At 44.7% G+C, this 18,571-nt stretch overlaps 2 protein-coding genes across 4 annotated transcripts; one reads left to right on the plus strand and one right to left on the minus strand.

The window, feature by feature from the left end:
- Window positions 1-1,013: 1,013 nt before the first annotated feature.
- Window positions 1,014-6,474, minus strand: TRMT10C (tRNA methyltransferase 10C, mitochondrial RNase P subunit). Of its 2 annotated transcripts, none has more exons than XM_044285347.1 (2): window positions 6,428-6,474; window positions 1,014-2,635 (listed from the first exon to the last, which is right to left on the minus strand). In XM_044285347.1, the coding sequence occupies exons 1-2, from the start codon at window positions 6,444-6,446 to the stop codon at window positions 1,329-1,331; spliced, it is 1,326 nt and encodes a 441-aa protein (XP_044141282.1). In that variant the 5' UTR covers window positions 6,447-6,474; the 3' UTR covers window positions 1,014-1,328. The 2 variants fall into 2 exon arrangements, with proteins under 2 accessions (XP_044141282.1, XP_044141283.1); XM_044285348.1 differs by lacking the exon at window positions 6,428-6,474 and adding an exon at window positions 4,367-4,413.
- Window positions 6,475-6,476: 2 nt separating this feature from the next.
- On the plus strand, window positions 6,477-18,258 carry TXNL4B (thioredoxin like 4B). Of its 2 annotated transcripts, none has more exons than XM_044285349.1 (4): window positions 6,477-6,540; window positions 8,886-9,046; window positions 12,086-12,237; window positions 17,882-18,258. In XM_044285349.1, exons 2-4 carry the CDS (start codon window positions 8,915-8,917, stop codon window positions 18,045-18,047), a joined length of 450 nt encoding a protein of 149 aa, XP_044141284.1. In that variant the 5' UTR covers window positions 6,477-6,540; window positions 8,886-8,914; the 3' UTR covers window positions 18,048-18,258. The 2 variants fall into 2 exon arrangements, with proteins under 2 accessions (XP_044141284.1, XP_044141285.1); XM_044285350.1 differs by having other exon boundaries at window positions 6,507-6,638.
- Window positions 18,259-18,571: the final 313 nt, after the last annotated feature.

Here is an 18,571-nt window from a genome sequence, read left to right on the forward strand (position 1 = left end):
AACAATACAGTGCTGCCACCTGCTGGCCTGTATTGGTATAATCCAGTATTGGCTATTGGAGCCTTCTTGAGGCTACCAGCACTATACATGTACGGCGCTGGAGCGAAGTGCAAACATGCAGCCCGCTTCCGTGTGCAGCGGGCACCATGAAAACAGCAGGGAACCGAGGCTAATTAATGCGACCGGCAATAATCAGGGTCAATAAAGCCTTTAGATGCCGTGATCACGGCATCTAATGGGTGAAAATCCCGGAAGCTCTGAACTCTGAAGAGACCCAGGATATTAAAGCTGCAATTCTTATTTTAGCCTTTCATCATGGGTCTAAAAGATATTTAAAAATATTTTCCAATACGGCGAATTATGTAACGGAAAAAAGAGTCAAAATGGCCAATTTGCCATTTTTTTATCGCTTCTCTTACCAATTTTTTTTAAAATAAAATGTTATTCACACACTGCAAAATGGTATCAAAAAAACTAATGATTGTCCAGCTCAGATATTATAAAAAAGTTATGGGGGTCAAAATACGTTGATGTAAAAAAAAATCCCGCTTCCCACTACTTATGCCATATTAAATAGTGCCCTTAGAAAGTACAACTTGTCCCGCAAAAAATAAGCCCTCATACAGCTATGTGAATGGAAAAAATAAATAAAAATTAGGCTACTTTCACACTTGCGTTTTGTGCGGATCCGCTCAGATAATACAACCGTCTGCATCCGTTCAGAACGGATCCGTTTGTATTATCTTTAACATAGCCAAGACGGATCCGTCTTGAACACCAATGAAAGTCAATGGAGGACGGATCAGTTTTCTATTGTGCCAGATTGTGTCAGTGAAAACGGATCCGTCACCATTGGCTTACATTGTGTGTCAGAACGGATCCGTTTGGCTCAGTTTCGTCAGATGGACAGTTTTAGTGTCCGCCTCCTGAGCAGAATGGAGACTGAACGGAGGCAAACTGATGAATTCTGAGTGGATCCTTTTCCATTCAGAATGCATTAGAATGCAAACTGATCCGTTTTGGACCGCTTGCGAGAGCCCCGAACGGATCTCACAAGCGGAAAGCCAAAACGCCAGTGTGAAAGTAGACTTACGGCTCAAGGAAGATCAGAAAGAATAATACAAAAGTATCTCCGGTATCTTAAGGGTTAAAGTGGCAACTTCCGCTGTACATGTAATACGGATAAGGGTATTGTACTGCTGTGGAGGCTATCCTTATGTGTTTTATTTCAGTATTCATTATGTCTATATTCATGCAATAAAGTAAATTACACAAGTATAAAACTTCTAAAAATAAGATTTACTACCCTTGAGATACATTGCTTTACATTAGTCCCTCTCTTGCCACCAGTCTTTAGGCCCCTGCTGCGCAAAATCCGTCTGAGACTCCTTTTTCTGGTCTGCGACTGCGGCCTTCTTTTTGATTAGCTCATATAGTTTAGCATTATTTGACAAGACTGGTTCAGAAGAGTCACATCTTTCCCTAAATCCATGGTGCTTTCTTGTCGGTACAGATGACAGTCCTTTCTCCCAGTCCCCAGTGTCCCTTAGAGTCATCAGGATTTCAATCACATTGTTCAGGGTGAGATTTTTCGCTCCACAGTTCCACTTCAGAAAGCTGTCCAATGGTAGTCGCGCTGTGGCTAACTGCAGCCGCTTGGCATTTCCTAAAGACACTCCAGTCTTCTGACTTTTGTCAACGAAAGCACCAATGATGTAAATTTTATCATGGTCGAAGGTCTTTAGCACATTTGGAGAGTCAGCGGTCAGGTAAACCAGCCGATCCTTGGGGAAGATGTCCACATGAGACTTTTCAGTGGCAGTTATTAAGAGATTATCCCAGGCACCTTGGTAACGTTTCACCAATTCTTCATGGTATGGACCATTGGGCTTTAAATTACAGAAGTGGATATGAAAGGGCTCCATCGACTTTCTGTTGAAACCTTCAGACATTTGAAGCTGGCTTACTGTATTTTCCATTTCCCTCTGTGACATGTAACGGTCGTAAACCATATCAAATACTAGAGGCTGGCCAAATATCATTGCTTGGGCACCTCGCCATGCATCAAAGCAATCTTCTGACCTACTCCAGAACTTCAAGAAGTAGGAACTTTGTTTTTCAGTGTTCATCTCCGTCTCAATATCACTCTTTGTCTGCTCTTTTTCCAGTTTCTTTTTTTGCCTGTTTTTCTTTTTATATTCTTTAAGTTGGAGTTGTTTCAAGTATTTTCTTCTGGAAGACTTTGTGGCAAGCTTCAGAAGGACCTGTAGTTCCTCTGTGCTAATAGAATCAGGTACGGCCTTTCCTGCCAGTCTCCACATGTCAACAAGTTTCTCCATACTTTCTATGGTGGACTCCTCTTGCGTTTCTTCTTCACATTCTTCACTTTCGGGCTTTGGTGCGGCACTCCTTAAAATAGTTTTCCACGTGTCTAGATCCAACTTTTTGGAAGTGCTCGCCTTCTCTTGGTTCTTCAAGCAGTGAGTTAGCATCAACATCCTACACTGCAAGAGTGGCTGAGAAATTCTCATGGGGGACTGTCTATTTACACCTCCCTTATTCACAATATGGAAGGCAGAACCCCGAACAGCACGTAGGAACGCGTTTAAGAAAGCCATTTTTGGTGGACATGAGACTGCAAGGAAAAAAGAAAAATTATTTTACATGTAGCAAACCTTATTCCAATTATTCTTACACGAGGGTAGTCTAACTATAATTTCTAGCATATCCAAATATCGTAGTAGAGCAGGCTTATATATGTTTGTATGGAGGCCCAAATACTGATAACCAACTCAGAAGACCCCTGACCAGCGCCTGACACTCTGCAACTGACTCTGTGCCAGACCAATGGATTTTTATTGGATTTAGTTGCCTTCTTTAGGCATCTACAAGTATGGATATTGCTGGGGATCAAATCCTCTACAATGTGGCTAAATTCAGACATCTTTATGGGACTGCCAAAGAGAAGCCAAGTACAGCACTATCTCTGTTAGGCTACAAGCACACGACCGGATGTGTTTTGTGGTCCGCAAAAAAAAACGGATGACATCCGTATGGCATCCGTTTTTTCATGGATCCATTGTAACAATGCCTAAAACGGACAAGAATAGGACATGCTCTATTTTTTTTGCGGGGCTATGGAATGGACATACTGATGCGGATAGCACACGGTGTGCTGTCCACATTTTTTGCGGACAGTCCTATACACAAAAAAAAAAAAAAAACTGAATGGACAGGCCTCATGCACACGACCGTTGTGTGTTTTGCGGTCCGCAAAACCCGGATAGTGTGCCGCGTGCGTTCTGCAATTTGTGGAATGGCACGGACAGCCATTGATATAACTGCCTATTCTGGCCCGCAAAACGGACAAGAATAGGATAGGTTATATTTTTTTTTTACGGAGCACGGAACGGAGCAACTCCACGTTCTGTCTGTGGGTCTGCATCCAAGCCACAAAAACTGCGACTTGGATGCAGACCAAAACAACGGTCGTGTGCATGAGCCCTTAGTCCCATAGAGCTGAATGAATGGGAAGCAGAGATGCTCAACTATGGCTCTATTTACATGGCAGGGGGGGGCACAGGAGCCCCGTTCTTGTGAAAAGCAGGGGTACTAGCCGATCAGCTACTTATCACCTATCCTGTGGGACTATGGTCTAGCTATGAGGCAAGGGAATGTATGAAGTGGGCTCAGGAGCTGAATGCCGGGATCAGAGATGACAATAATGCAGGCCACCCCCCCCCCCCCCCTTTGTCAAAAACTTAAAGGGGATGCCTGAGATTTTTATACGGATGGCCTCAGGATAGGTCATGAATATCTGATTGGAGGGGGTCGCCAACCAGCTGTTTGAAGAGGCCTTGACACTCTGGTGAGTGCTGGACCCCACTGATCTGATATTGATGACCTATCCTAAGGATAAGTCATCAATATTATAATCCCAGACGATCCCTTTAAGGGTCTTTTCACACTGCCATAGTAGCATGCGGTTTGTGCTAGTAAAACTCCCAGGACATACCTTAGATGGAGCTATGCCACCCCCATTCACCCAATGAGGGACATTCTGAGCTGGTATCTGTTGGCGATGCCAAGTGGGGCAGCCAATAGCAGGGGTTCCCTAGCATCGCTGGTGACACTACGGAGGCTTGCTTGAGAGATCGGGAGCTGGGTAAGTATAACCAGTATGAGAGGCCCGGGATTATTGGGGGGCATTATAAGGGTTGGATAACCCCTTTAATTATTAGATGTAATTTGGATTGTAGAAATTTCTATATTTATACGCTATTGTGTAAAAGAAAACTATTGAAGTGTATAAATATGCAGGGAGACAGATCTTTCATACAGTGACCCATAATGTTCCCTCTTTAACCTTTCAAAAAGTTGGGAGGTATGCACAATCCTCCTGCTGCAACAATGTAACAGTGACAGTGACGTCTTCTCCCTGTATTAGCTCTTATGCACAATCCTCCTGCTGCAACAATGTAACAGTGACAGTGACGTCTTCTCCCTGTATTAGCTCTTATGCACTATCCTCCTGCTGCAACAATGTGACAGTGACAGTGACGTCTTCTCCCTGTATTAGCTCTTATGCACAATCCTCCTGCTGCAACAATGTGACAGTGACAGTGACGTCTTCTCCCTGTATTAGCTCTTATGCACAATCCTCCTGCTGCAACAATGTAACAGTGACGTCTTCTCCCTGTATTAGCTCTTATGCACAATCCTCCTGCTGCAACAATGTGACAGTGACAGTGACGTCTTCTCCCTGTATTAGCTCTTATGCACAATCCTCCTGCTGCAACAATTTAACAGTGACAGTGACGTCTTCTCCCTGTATTAGCTCTTATGCACAATCCTCCTGCTGCAACAATTTAACAGTGACAGTGACGTCTTCTCCCTGTATTAGCTCTTATGCACAATCCCCCTGCTGCAACAATGTAACAGTGACTGTGATGTCTTCTCCCTGTATTAGCTCTTATGCACAATCCCCCTGCTGCAACAATGTAACAGTGACTGTGATGTCTTCTCCCTGTATTAGCTCTTATGCACAATCCCCCTGCTGCAACAATGTAACAGTGACAGTGACGTCTTCTCCCTGTATTAGCTCTTATGCACAATCCCCCTGCTGCAACAATGTAACAGTGACAGTGACGTCTTCTCCCTGTATTAGCTCTTATGCACAATCCCCCTGCTGCAACAATGTAACAGTGACTGTGATGTCTTCTCCCTGTATTAGCTCTTATGCACAATCCCCCTGCTGCAACAATGTAACAGTGACTGTGATGTCTTCTCCCTGTATTAGCTCTTATGCACAATCCCCCTGCTGCAACAATGTAACAGTGACGTCTTCTCCCTGTATTAGCTCTTATGCACTATCCTCCTGCTGCAACAATGTGACAGTGACGTCTTCTCCCTGTATTAGCTCTTATGCACAATCCTCCTGCTGCAACAATGTAACAGTGACTGTGACGTCTTCTCCCTGTATTAGCTCTTATGCACTATCCTCCTGCTGCAACAATGTAACAGTGACTGTGATGTCTTCTCCCTGTATTAGCTCTTATACACAATCCCCCTGCTGCAACAATGTAACAGTGACAGTGACGTCTTCTCCCTGTATTAGCTCTTATGCACAATCCTCCTGCTGCAACAATGTAACAGTGACAGTGACGTCTTCTCCCTGTATTAGCTCTTATGCACAATCCTCCTGCTGCAACAATGTAACAGTGACTGTGACGTCTTCTCCCTGTATTAGCTCTTATGCACAATCCCCCTGCTGCAACAATGTGACAGTGACGTCTTCTCCCTGTATTAGCTCTTATGCACAATCCTCCTGCTGCAACAATGTGACAGTGACAGTGATGTCTTCTCCCTGTATTAGCTCTTACATGGAGCTAATACCACTTTAACCCTTAAGATACCAGAGGTTTGTGTTGCATCAGGGAGGATTGTGCATGTAACAGTGACTGTGACGTCTTCTCCCTGTATTAGCTCTTATGCACTATCCTCCTGCTGCAACAATGTGACAGTGACGTCTTCTCCCTGTATTAGCTCTTATGCACAATCCTCCTGCTGCAACAATGTGACAGTGACAGTGATGTCTTCTCCCTGTATTAGCTCTTACATGGAGCTAATACCACTTTAACCCTTAAGATACCAGAGGTTTGTGTTGCATCAGGGAGGATTGTGCATGTAACAGTGACAGTGATGTCTTCTCCCTGTATTAGCTCTTACAGGGAGCTAATACCACTTTAACACTTAAGATACCAGAGGTTTGTGTTGCATCAGGGAGGATTGTGCATGTAACAGTGACAGTGATGTCTTCTCCCTGTCAGCTCTATGGTCACCATGTGCAGCCACCATAGAGGTCACTTATGTAAATGGTGAGAGCCCCGGACGGCCGCCGCTGTCAGACCTCCGTGCACACACGTACCTCCTGCTCCTCCACACATGCAGCCGCGGGACTACACTACAGACGCGCCCACTTCCTCTTCCGGTGTAGCGCTCTATTCCTTCCCCACAGCGCTGTGCTGGTGCTATGCACAGGTAACGTGTCCCCCTGATGCCGAGTATTAGGATGGAGAATCCGGTGATATGACATGGCATGTTCTGCACATTGGCCATAGTCCGGTTTGCAGCATACAGTATGTAACAGTGTAGCCTGTGTACTAGCATTGTACTGTAGGGTTGTCTCATTTCAGATTACATTCTTGTAGAGAGGTTTTCCAGGCTTTTAATATTGATGAGCTCTCCTCAGGTTAGGGCATCAATATCCTTTAACACAAGGCACTTTCTAATGGACTGTGTTTATCATATTATACACTGCTCCTTTCCATGGTTACGACCACCCTGCAATCAATCAGTGATGGTCATACTTTCACACTATAGGAAAAAGCACCAGCCTCTGTGGTGGACAGGACTGTGGGGGCATGTATAGGCACACATGCACAGCAGCTCCCTTCCTGGCCACCTTGTATCTGCGCGATGGCTGTAACCCCTGGAAACGAGCAGTGTATAATGTGATGGAAAAATGAATCCAGCCAGCAAAGGAGGCAATATGGACAATCACAATACATTAGTAAGTGCCTTCTATTAACCTTGTCTACATGATAAATGCCATTTACTGAAGTAACAAAACTCCTTTAAAGGGCCTCTGTCCGCAGATTTGTGCCTGTGACACTGGCTGACCTGTTGCATGTGCGCTTGGCAGCTGAAGGCATCTGTGTTGGTCCCATGTACATATGTGCCCGCATTGCTGAGAAACATGAAATGTTAATATATGCAAATGAGCCTCTAGGAGCAACAGGGGGCGATGCCGTTACACTTAGAGGCTCGGCTCTTTCTACAACTGCTGCACCCCCTGCACTTTGATAGGGCCAGGCATGATGACATTTTCACTGCCTGGCCTTGTCAATCGAAGTGCAGCAGTTGCAGGGAGAACATAGCCTCTAGGTGTAATGGCAACGCCCCCGTTGCTCCTAAAGGTTTATTTTAAATTTTCTCAGCAATGTAGGCACATATGAACATGGGACCAACACAGATGTCTTCAACTGGCAAGTGCACATAAGTCAGCAGTAGTCTTGAGCGAACTCGTGTTTTAAGTTCAGCGTCTAAAGTTCGGGTTCGGGTTATCGAAGAATCGCGTTATGTATTCCAAATTCCATTATGGTCCGTGGTAGCGGAATCCATAACGCGATTCTTCGATAACCCGAACTTTAGACGCCGAACTTAAAACACAAGTTCGCTAAACACTAGCCAGCAGTTTCATAGGTAGGGAGTCTGTCACCACTATATGGCCATATACAGCACTTACATGGCGCTGTAATACACCTATACATGATTCTAATGGTACCTTTGTTATATTCTTTAGACATCCAGAAGCAGGAAAAACAACGTTTATTTCATATGCAAATGAGCCCTCGCAAGTGCCCAGGGGCGGCGTTCAGTGTGTAGGTGCCCAGGTTGCTCTGCCTTTTTAACGGTTACTCCTCCCCCAGCCTCTTCCTTTGCCCGCCCTCCTATTCCCTTGTATCATCCCTAGGTCCGGCCGAGATCCCGCGCCTGCGCACTGCTTCGTCGGCTGGCGCATGCGCACTAGTTGAATTGATGCCGTACCCAAAATGGGCATTGCAGTGTGCATGCCCCGGCCCGGCGAAGCAGTGCGCAGGCACGGGATCTCCGCCAGACCTAGGGATGATACAAGGGAATAGGAGGGCGGGCAAAGGAAGAGGCTGGTGGAGGAGTAACTGTTAAAAAGGCAGAGCAGCCTGGGCACCTACACACTGAACGCCGCCCCTGGGCACTTGCGAGGGCTCATTTGCATATGAAATAAACATTGTTTTTCCTGCTTCTGGATGTCTAAAGAATATAACAAAGGTACCATTAGAATCATGTATAGGTGTATTACAGCGCCATGTAAGTGCTGTATATGGCCATATAGTGGTGACAGACTCCCTTTAAGAGAAAATCTGTATAGTAAAAGGAGACCAGATTAGTGATGGAAAGTTCGAATCTTTTAAATGAATCGGTTCATTTGAATCAGTTCATTCAAAAGAACTGATCCATGAACTAAATCTTCGATTCACTTGCTGAGTCGGCTGACAAGCAAGTGAACTGAAGCTCAGGAGTTAAAAAAAAAAAAAAAAAAAGCATCCAGGGGGTGGGGAAAACTCAGGACTGGAGGGGTAATTATTATAATTAAAATGGTTGGGAGGGCCCAGCCTTCACTTTAGGATCACGTGACACAAGACCTGCTAAAGACTCTTCTACCTCACATGGATCAGCAAGTCAGATGAATCGACTACTTCAGTTCAGGGAAAGATCGATTCAAAAGAACTGGACATCTCTAGACCAGATCAGTTATCTAGTAAATATTCTCCTCTTTCTTTTAGAAATTATTTTCAGCTGAACCTCAAAGATCATGAGTTTTCTTCTGCCAAAATTGAGTAGTAAACGTGATGTAGATCATGTGATAAAGACGATAGCAGAGGTGGTCTTGGTTCTCCGCTTTGGAAGAGATGATGACTCCGTTTGTCTGCAGCTTGATGATATTGTAAGTGCGTTATTTCTTAAAACCTAAGGCAATGGAAGAATTTATTAGGACTGGTGTTTCATATGCCAGGCTTAAATGGCATCTGTCAGCAGTTTTGTGGTGTTCTCACTAGGGGTGGGCGATATAGGCGATATAAATTTGTGCCACGATATGGATTTTGAGCATATCGCCTATATCGCCGGACCGCGATATGATCGCGCTCTCTGCGCGCACCATGTTCTCCTGAGCCGGCACAGTGGAGAAGGAGGGAGTCCCTCCCTCCCCACTGTGCGCGGCTGCCGCTGACCACCAATGAGAACAGAGGAGGAGGGGAGGGACTGACAGTACATCATTGAGTCTTCACGATCTCAGTGAGCTCGTGAAAACTCAAATCCGATGGTATATTCTAACCCCCAGGCGTTCCCATGGTGACAGGGACGCTTGCCTGGGGGTTAGAATATACAGGGCCACGCCGCTCACAGTAGAACATTTAAAAACGAATCAATAACTTTAACTTGGATACCTTACTCTGTCTTAGCTCCGGTAACAGCACAGCAGGCAGTGCGGGCGGGCGGCGCTCACTCACTGACGTCACGCGCCTGCTCCTCCCACTAGGCGGCGCAGGCGCGTGACGTCAGTGAGTGAGCGCTGTCCGCCCACACTGCCTGCCTGCTGTTACCGGAGCTAAGACCTAGTAAGGTATACAGTAAAGAGATCACCAATGAATAAAGTTACTGACTAGTTTATAAATGTATTCCTGTGAGCATCGGGGGAGGGGAGGAATCTGTGGATGGCACAGTTTAGGGGAGTGGGGGGGATCTGTGGATGGCACAGTTTAGGGGAGGGGGGGGGAATCTGTGGATGGCACCGTTTAGGGGAGGGGGGGGGGATCTGTGGATGGCACAGTTTAGGGGAGGGGGGGGGGATCTGTGGATGGCACCGTTTAGGGGAGGGGGGGGATCTGTGGATGGCACCGTTTAGGGGAGGGGGGGGATCTGTGGATGGCACCGTTTAGGGGAGGGGGGGGATCTGTGGATGGCACCGTTTAGGGGAGGGGGGGATCTGTGGATGGCACAGTTTAGGGGAGGGGGGGAATCTGTGGATGGCACCGTTTAGGGGAGGGGGGGATCTGTGGATGGCACTGTTTAGGGGAGGGGGGGGATCTGTGGATGGCACCGTTTAGGGGAGGGGGGGTCGGATCTGTGGATGGCACCGTTTAGGGGAGGGGGGGTCGGATCTGTGGATGGCACCGTTTAGGGGAGGGGGGGGGGGTCGGATCTGTGGATGGCACCGTTTAGGAGTGGGGATTGGACCGTTAGGGAGGGGGGGGGGATCTGTGGATGACACCGTTTAGGGGAGGGGGGGGGGGATCTGTGGATGACACCGTTTAGGGGAGGGGACTCAGCTCCCTGCTGTTGCGTGCACAGGGCAGCAGGGAGAGTGTAAAGTCCTATTCACCCTAATAGAGCTCTATTAGGGTGAATATGACAAGGGTTCTAGCCCTTAAGGAGGCTAATAGTTAGTTATTAAATAAAAAGTAAAAAAAAAAAAAAAAGTTTAAACACACGCCCCCCCCAAATATAGAAAACAATATATTGCAATATATATCGCACATGCTTAAAATTATATCGCAATATAGATTTTAGGCCATACCGCCCACCCCTAGTTCTCACTAAGGGCAGCATAATCTGGTGACAAATCCACTTAACAAAACACTGAGTCACTTGAATTGACCAAACTCCTCCAGTTCCAGTACAAGCTGAACGGGAAGTCCTCATATTCATGAGCTCTCGCTTCTCATCACTGCTGCTTAGAGGATCTGTCAGCAGTTTATGTTGTCCTCATATAGGGCATCATAAAACTGGTGATAGATTCCCTTCACTCAGAAGTGTGCCAGAGTAAGGCCCCATGCAGACGAGCGCTCCTCCCGCAGTGAGTCTGCATCGCAGCACCTGGCCTGACCTCCCAGCACTGACGGGATTCACATAGCATTATATTGCTTTATGATGCTATGTAACCCTTACAGTTCTGGCAGCATTATGCCAGTATTATCCAATACATTCAAGAACTGTAAGGGTTACATAGCATCATAAATCAATATAATGCTATGTGACCCCCGGGAGCTGCATTGCGGACTCACTGCGGGAGGAACGCTCATCTGCAAGGGGCCTAAAAAGTGCCAGATTTATTAAGAGACAGTTGCACCCATACATTTTCAGCCTTTTCATTATGGGATCCTATATGAGCTCAAGTTTGACTACCAGCCCAGAGCTTGCTCTAATGTTTAATCAGCGGTGGTCAGTCTCCCAGCAGTCTATCTGCAAGATGACATCATTAATCTGATCCCTCTTGACAGCTCTTAAGCCCCTCCCTTCCTTATTCCTCTGTCTATCACCGTACGCATAGAATTCTGCTGAAGATAAACGTCTCCCCTCTCTTAGACCAAAAGTACAGATATATAGTAGGTAAGTGTATACGGTAATTAGCTGCAGTTATATAAACCACCTGACTCCCACTGCCTGACTGTACTATCTGTGTGTGCTGACTCTCCATGTGCTGCACTCCGCTCTCCCTGCCTTCGGCATGTAAGAGCTGACATGGGCAGGGATGCAGACATACTGTAGCTGCATCACATAGTAATATGTGGATACTCTGCAGTGTGAGGGCACAGCAGTTCAGTCACTGATCCGTTATGACTGTCGCTCAATAGGAGTCAGTAGTAGTGCAGTGTGGTGAGGCTGCATCCCTCTGTCCCTGAAAAGCCGGGCATTATGGGCTGCAGTGGCCATGTGACCAGTGGTGGGGATCAGGTAAGTATGATTCCCACAGCAAGTCTGGGGAATGCTGGGGGGGGGGTCTGCAGGAGTAAAAAGCCCAATTAAACCTCTAAGGCCTAGGGAGACCACGCCCTTTCTCACTAAACACCCCCCCAACATCATTTAAATAAAAAAAAAGCAAAGCAGTGGAAAATCGTAATATGTTGCTCATTTTTGTGGCTTGTGCATTATTTTTGCAAAGTTTTTCAGGTATATCTTCAACACTTTGTTCCTGTCCTTTCAGCTCGCAAAGACATCACATGACCTAAGTAAAATGGCTGCCATCTATCTTGTTGATGTGGATAAAGTGCCGGTCTACCGCCAATACTTTGATATCAGCTATATCCCATCTACTGTCTTTTTCTTCAATGGGCAACATATGAAAGTGGATTATGGGTAATTTGTTTTTTGTTTTGTTTTTATCTGAACGGCAAATACTTCGCCAGCAAAACCACTGCTGTGTTTAGTGTCTCTTTAGGCCTTCCATAGACTGGATCTGTTCATAGGATACTGTATACAGGTATATGGTATTGTATTGAAACATGGCAGCTTTCCAGGTGATGAAACACTACAATTCCCAGCATGCCCTAATAGCTATAGGCTCAGGTTTAGTTTCTCAATGGCCGGAAAATCAGAGGTTGGAAATCATTCCTTTAGGTCATGAATGGTACCTTTATGATATCCAATAGCTTCGTCATTGCTTTCATAAGGGTGCTTTTACACATGCTGAAACACAGGTGGAAAGTAGAACTGGCTTAGTTGCCCATAGCAACCAATCAGATTCAACCTTTCAATTTCCAAAGGAGCTGTGAAAAATGAAAGGTGGAATCTGATTGGTTGCTATGAGTAACTAAGCCAGTTCTACTCTACACCAGTTTGATAAATGACACCAGCCATGCGCACAAATACCACTCAGGAAAACTGCATGTGTTTTGAAGTGAATTGCCATAAATTTTCAGTATAGTTTTTGGATGCACAGCTTTTACAGTGGAAACAAGTTGAAAGCACTTGTAGAAGCACAAATGTGGCCACAAATCACATTTTTAACCTGGCAGTTTGCAGTAAAACACGTGCAGTTTTGCCAGGCAGTAATTGGCTACACAGCAAAAAGACGGTGCGGTTTGGCACACGTGAAAGCACCCTCAGGCCCCTTTCACACGAGGGAGTTTTCCCACGTGGGTGCAATGCGTGACGTGAACACATAGCACCTGCACTGAACCCTGACCTATTCATTTCAATGGGTTTGTGTACATGAGCGTTGCGTGAGAATCGCAGCATGTTCTATATTCTGCGTTTTTCACACAGCCCTGGCTCCATAGGAGTGAATGGGGCTTCAGTGAAAAACGTATTGCATCCATATGTAATCCAGACGCAGTCCGGGTGCAATCCGTTTTCCACTGATGGTTTCTGCTAGGAGATGTTTGTAAATCTTTTTTCACTGACTGCATCCTGACACAATCCGTATCATTTGCGTTAAAGAGGCCTAAGGCTACCTGCACACTGTGCGGATTCTTTTGCAGAAAAACCTTGTGCGGCCACCGCTTCCATTCATTTCTATGGGGCCAACGGAAATAGCTCAGCCAGCACTCAGCTATTTTTGGCGGCCCCATAGGAATGAATGGAGGGCGGCTGCACACCCGCAGTGCGCCCCCCATTTCCAGGGCTCCGTCCGTTCTCGATATAGGTGCGAGTCCCAGCGGTAGTACCTGCACCATCAGACAATGGGAGCATATCCTAGCGATATGCCCCCATTGTCTATGATGGGCCAACGCCTTTAATCTTTATCATAAGCTGTTTTTGCATGGCAATAAGGACTTTTTCACACACAGTTTTGTCCCAAAAAAAAGCCTTAACCCCTTAAGGACACATCCATATTTCACCTTAAGGACCAGGCCATTTTTTGCAAATCTGACCAGTGACACTTTAAGTGGTGATAACTTTAAAACGCATTGACTTATCCAGGCCATTCTGAGATTGTTTTCGTCACATATTGTACTTCATGACACTGGTAAAATGAAGTTAAAAAAATGTGCATTTTTTTTTTTTTTTTAATTTTTGGTAAAATTTGGTATTTTTTTATACCAAATTTTACCCAATTTCTTTTTAAAAATTGCAAATTTTCAAGTTTCAATTTCTCTACTTCTATAATACATAGTAATGCCTACAAAAATGGTTATTACTTTAAATTCCCCATATGTCTACTTCATGTTTTGGATCATTTTGGGAATGACATTTTATTTTTTGGGGATGTTACAAGGCTTAGAAGTTTAGAAGCAAATCTTAAAATGTTTCAAAAATCCACTTTTTAGGGACCAGTTCAGGTCTGAAGTCACTTTGTGAGGCTTACATAATAGAAACCACCCAAAACCACCCCATTCTAGAAACTACACCCCTCAAGGTATTCAAAACTGATTTTACAAACGTCGTTAACCCTTTAGGTGTTCCATAAGAGTTAATGGCAAAAGGTGATAAAATTTCTGAATTTAGATTTTTGGCAAATTTTCCATTTTAATACATTTTTTCCAGTAACAAAGCAAGGGTTAACAGCCAAACGAAATGCTATATTTATTGCCCCGATTCTGTAGTTTGCAGAAACACCCCATATGTGGCTGTAAACTACTGTACGGGCACACAGAAGGGCGTAGAGTGAAAGGTACGCTGTTTGGTTTTTGGAAGGCAGGTTTTGCTGGACAGTTTTTTTGACACCATGATCCATTTGAAGCCCCCCTGATGCACCCCTAGAGTAGAAACTCCATAATAGTGACCCCATCTAAGAAACTACACCCCTCAAGGTATTCAAAGCTGATTTTACAAACTTTGTTAACCCTTTAGGTGTTTCACAAGAATTAATGGAAAATAGAGATACAATTTTCAAATTTCACTTTTTTGGCAGATTTTCCATTTTAAATTTTTTTCCAGTTACAAAGCAAGGGTTAACAGCCAAACAAAACTCAATATTTATGGCTCTGATTCTGTTGTTTACAGAAACACCCCAAATGTGGTCGTAAACCGCTGTACGTGCACACGGCAGGGCGCAGAAGGAAAGGAATGCCATACGGTTTTTGGAAGGCAGATTTTGCTGGACCATTTTTTTTTTTTACACCATGTCACATTTGAAGCCCCCCTGATGCACCCCTAGAGTAGAAACTCCAAAAAAGTGACCCCATTTTAGAAACTACGGGATAGGGTGGCAGTATTGTTGGTACTAGTTTAGGGTACATATGATTTTTGGTTGCTCTGTATTAGGCCCCTTTCACACGGGCGAGTTTTCCGTGCGGGTGCGATGCGTGCGGTGAACGCATTGCACCCGCACTGAATCCTGACCCATTCATTTCTATGGGACTGTGCACACGACCGGTGATTTTCACGCATCACTTGTGCGTTGCGTGAAAATCGCAGCATGCTCCTCTTTGTGCGTTTTTCACGTAACGCAGGCCCTATAGAAATGAATGGGGTTGCGTGAAAATCGCATGCATCCGCAAGCAAGTGCGGATGCGGTGCGATTTTCACGCATGGGTTCTAGGTGACAGTCTATTCACTGTATTATTTTCCCTTATAACATGGTTATAAGGGAAAATAATAGCATTCTGAATACAGAATGCTTAGTATAATAGTGCTGGAAGGGTTAAAAATAATAAAAAAGTTAACTCACCTTCTCCTCTTGTTCGCGTAGATGCCGGTCTGTTCTTTAGCTGTGGGCTGAAGGACCTTTGATGACGTCAGATCACATGCTCCATCACCATGGTGATGGACCATGTGATTGGAGCATGTGATCTGACATCACCTCAGGTCATTCAGTCCACAGCTAAAGAACAGACCGGAATCTACACGAACAAGAGGAGAAGGTGAGTTAACTTTTTTATTATTTTTAACCCCTCCAGCACTATTATACTAAGCATTCTGTATTCAGAATGCTATTATTTTCCCTTATAACCATGTTATAAGGGAAAATAATACAATCTTCAGAACATCAATCCCAAGCCCGAACGTCTGTGAAGAAGTTCGGGTCTGGGTACCAAACATGCGCGATTTTTCTCACGCGAGTGCAAAACGCATGACAATGTTTTGCACTCGCGCGGAAAAATCGCGCATTTTCCCGCAACGCACCCGCCTCTTATCCGGGCAAAAAACATGACGCCCGTGTGAAAGAGGCCTTACACTTTTTGTGAGGCAAGGTAACAAGAAATAGCGGTTTTGGCACTGTTTTTATTTTTTGTTATTTACAACATTCATCTGACAGGTTAGATCATGTGGTATTTTTATAGAGCAGGTTGTCATGGACGTGGCGATACCTAATATGTATACAATTTTTTTTATTTATGTAAGTTTTACACAATTTCATTTTTGAAACAAAAATGTTTTAGTGTCTCCATAGTCTGAGAGCCATAGTTTTTTCAGTTTTTGGGCGAATATCTTGGGTAGGGTATGATTGCGGGATTGGCACTATTTTGGGGTGCGTATGACTTTTTGATTGCTTGCTATTACACTTTTTGTGATGTAAGGTGACAAAAAAAAAATTGCTTTTTTTTTTACAGTATTCACTTGAGGGGTTAGGTCATGTGATATTTTTATAGAGCAGGTTATTACGGACGCGGGGATACCCAATATGTATACTTTTTTTATTTATGTAAGTTATACACTGATTTCATTTTTGAAACAAAAAAAAAATCATGTTTTAATGTCTCCATATTCTGAGAGCCATAGTTTTTTCAGTTTTTGGGCGATTATCTTAGGTAGGGTCTCATTCATCATGTTTTTATTTTATTTTTTATGGCGTTTACCATGCAGTAACATGACCGTTTTATAGATCAGGTCGTTACAGGCACGGTGATATCAAACATGTGTAGGGAATTATTTTATTTTTTTTCATTTTTTTTACCCAGACCCACTTGGTTCTTGAAGATCCAGTGGGTCTGCTGTCTGTATAATACAGTACAGTACACTATATAGTGTACTGTATTTTCACTTTACAAAGTCTATCACTCGCTGCCACAGCAGAGAAGTGGGTGATGGGGAGGGAGGGAGCCCCCTCCCTCTCCCATTGGGGGCTGAAAAGGCACAGCTGCCCCCCGCTGGGAAAGGTTGGGAGCTCTCTCTATCAACACTCTGCAAACCGCTGGGCTATCCTGAGAGAGGGGGCGGGCGGATGATCGCATGCCTGCCCGCCCCCCCGCCTCACTCCCCGCTGCGCCCACCGGCAGATAACAAAGAGGGCGGGGGGGGGGGGGGGGGGAGTTAAACATTAAAATAAAGGTCAGAAACTTCTGAAACCGCTGCAAACCGCAGTCTGAATTGACCTGCGGTTTGCTGCGATCGCCTACACGGGGGGGGGGGGGGGGGGGGGATCATCCGCCCGCCCCCTCTCTCAGGATAGCCCAGCGGTTTGCAGAGTGTTGAGAGAGAGAGAGATCCCTCCCTTTCCCATCGGGGGGCTGCTGTGCCTTTTCAGCCCCCAATGGGAGAAGGGAGGGGGCATTTAGCCAAGGTGCCTGGTTCCAATCGCTGAGTGGCGGTGATCGAAAATACATAGGACGTACCGGTACGCCCTGTGTCCTTAACGCCCTGATTTCCCTATGTCCGGAACAGGTTAAAAAATACCTGACTTGATTGTTGTTTTTTTGGGAATCTAGTGGACATATAGTGTGTTTTACCACCTGGCGTGCCTAGCATTTTTTAGAGAAATGTATGTACCCTCTGTAATGTCACTTCCCTTGTAGAGGTGCATGAGAAATGAGCATTGGTAAAAAAAAATATTATAATCTGGAACTGGGTTTTTTTTCGTTACCAAATTCAGGAAAAAACCCTGTCACACCTCACCATTCATACTGCTACTGAAGCAAATTTCAGGTCCTATTTTGGTGTAAATTTGGTTCAGTAGAGCTGCGGTGCGTCTGAGTGTTGCAACTGTAATACAGATGATCTTATGGTCATGTGAAACCAGACTAACGGTAACTAGAAAAGGTGATTACAATGGATTAATGGTCATTGGTTATACAAGCTACATACTAAATCGGACAATTTTATATATTTTTTTTCCTAGGTCACCAGATCACACCAAGTTTGTGGGAAGCTTCAAGACAAAACAGGATTTTATCGACCTCATTGAAGTCATTTACAGGGGAGCAATGCGAGGAAAGCTGATTGTCCGAAGTCCAATAGACCCAAAGAACATTCCAAAATATGACCTGTTGTATCAGGGGGTTTAGGATGGCCAAGGACATTGTAGCCACCATCACACAATAAAGGGAAAAAGGTGTCTATTTCACAACTGTGATGCGGACAAAAACACAGCTGAGAAGAATTTTATCCTTTTTTTTTTTGTATATTATGTTTTTTTTGTTTGGATTGTTTATGGAGATAAACAAAAGTGTAAAATGTTTTATATTTCATTAATTACTTTGATAATAAATGTAAATAACCAGATTTGTATATAGTGTAAATGTGTGTTATTACTGCTGCTGCTGTTCATGCGGAGATCCGGACGTGTCACTCACATGGGTACTTGCTTACAACTCTGGCATAAAGTGCGCACATTGCATTAACCCCGGATATGATACTATGCTACAGAGGGATTTGAGGAAACCAAAAAGCTGAGCAGAAAAGCGATAATGAAACCTAAAGTAAAATTCCCTTTAAGGCTCATTCAGATGGCCGTAGTGTTTTGCGGTCCTCAAACTGCAGAAATGCAAAACACGGATACCAGCCCATGTGCGTTCCGCATTTTGCAGAC

Source organism: Bufo gargarizans, chromosome 3 (genome assembly GCF_014858855.1).
Source record: "Bufo gargarizans isolate SCDJY-AF-19 chromosome 3, ASM1485885v1, whole genome shotgun sequence".
NCBI classification, from domain to species: Eukaryota; Metazoa; Chordata; class Amphibia; order Anura; family Bufonidae; genus Bufo; species Bufo gargarizans.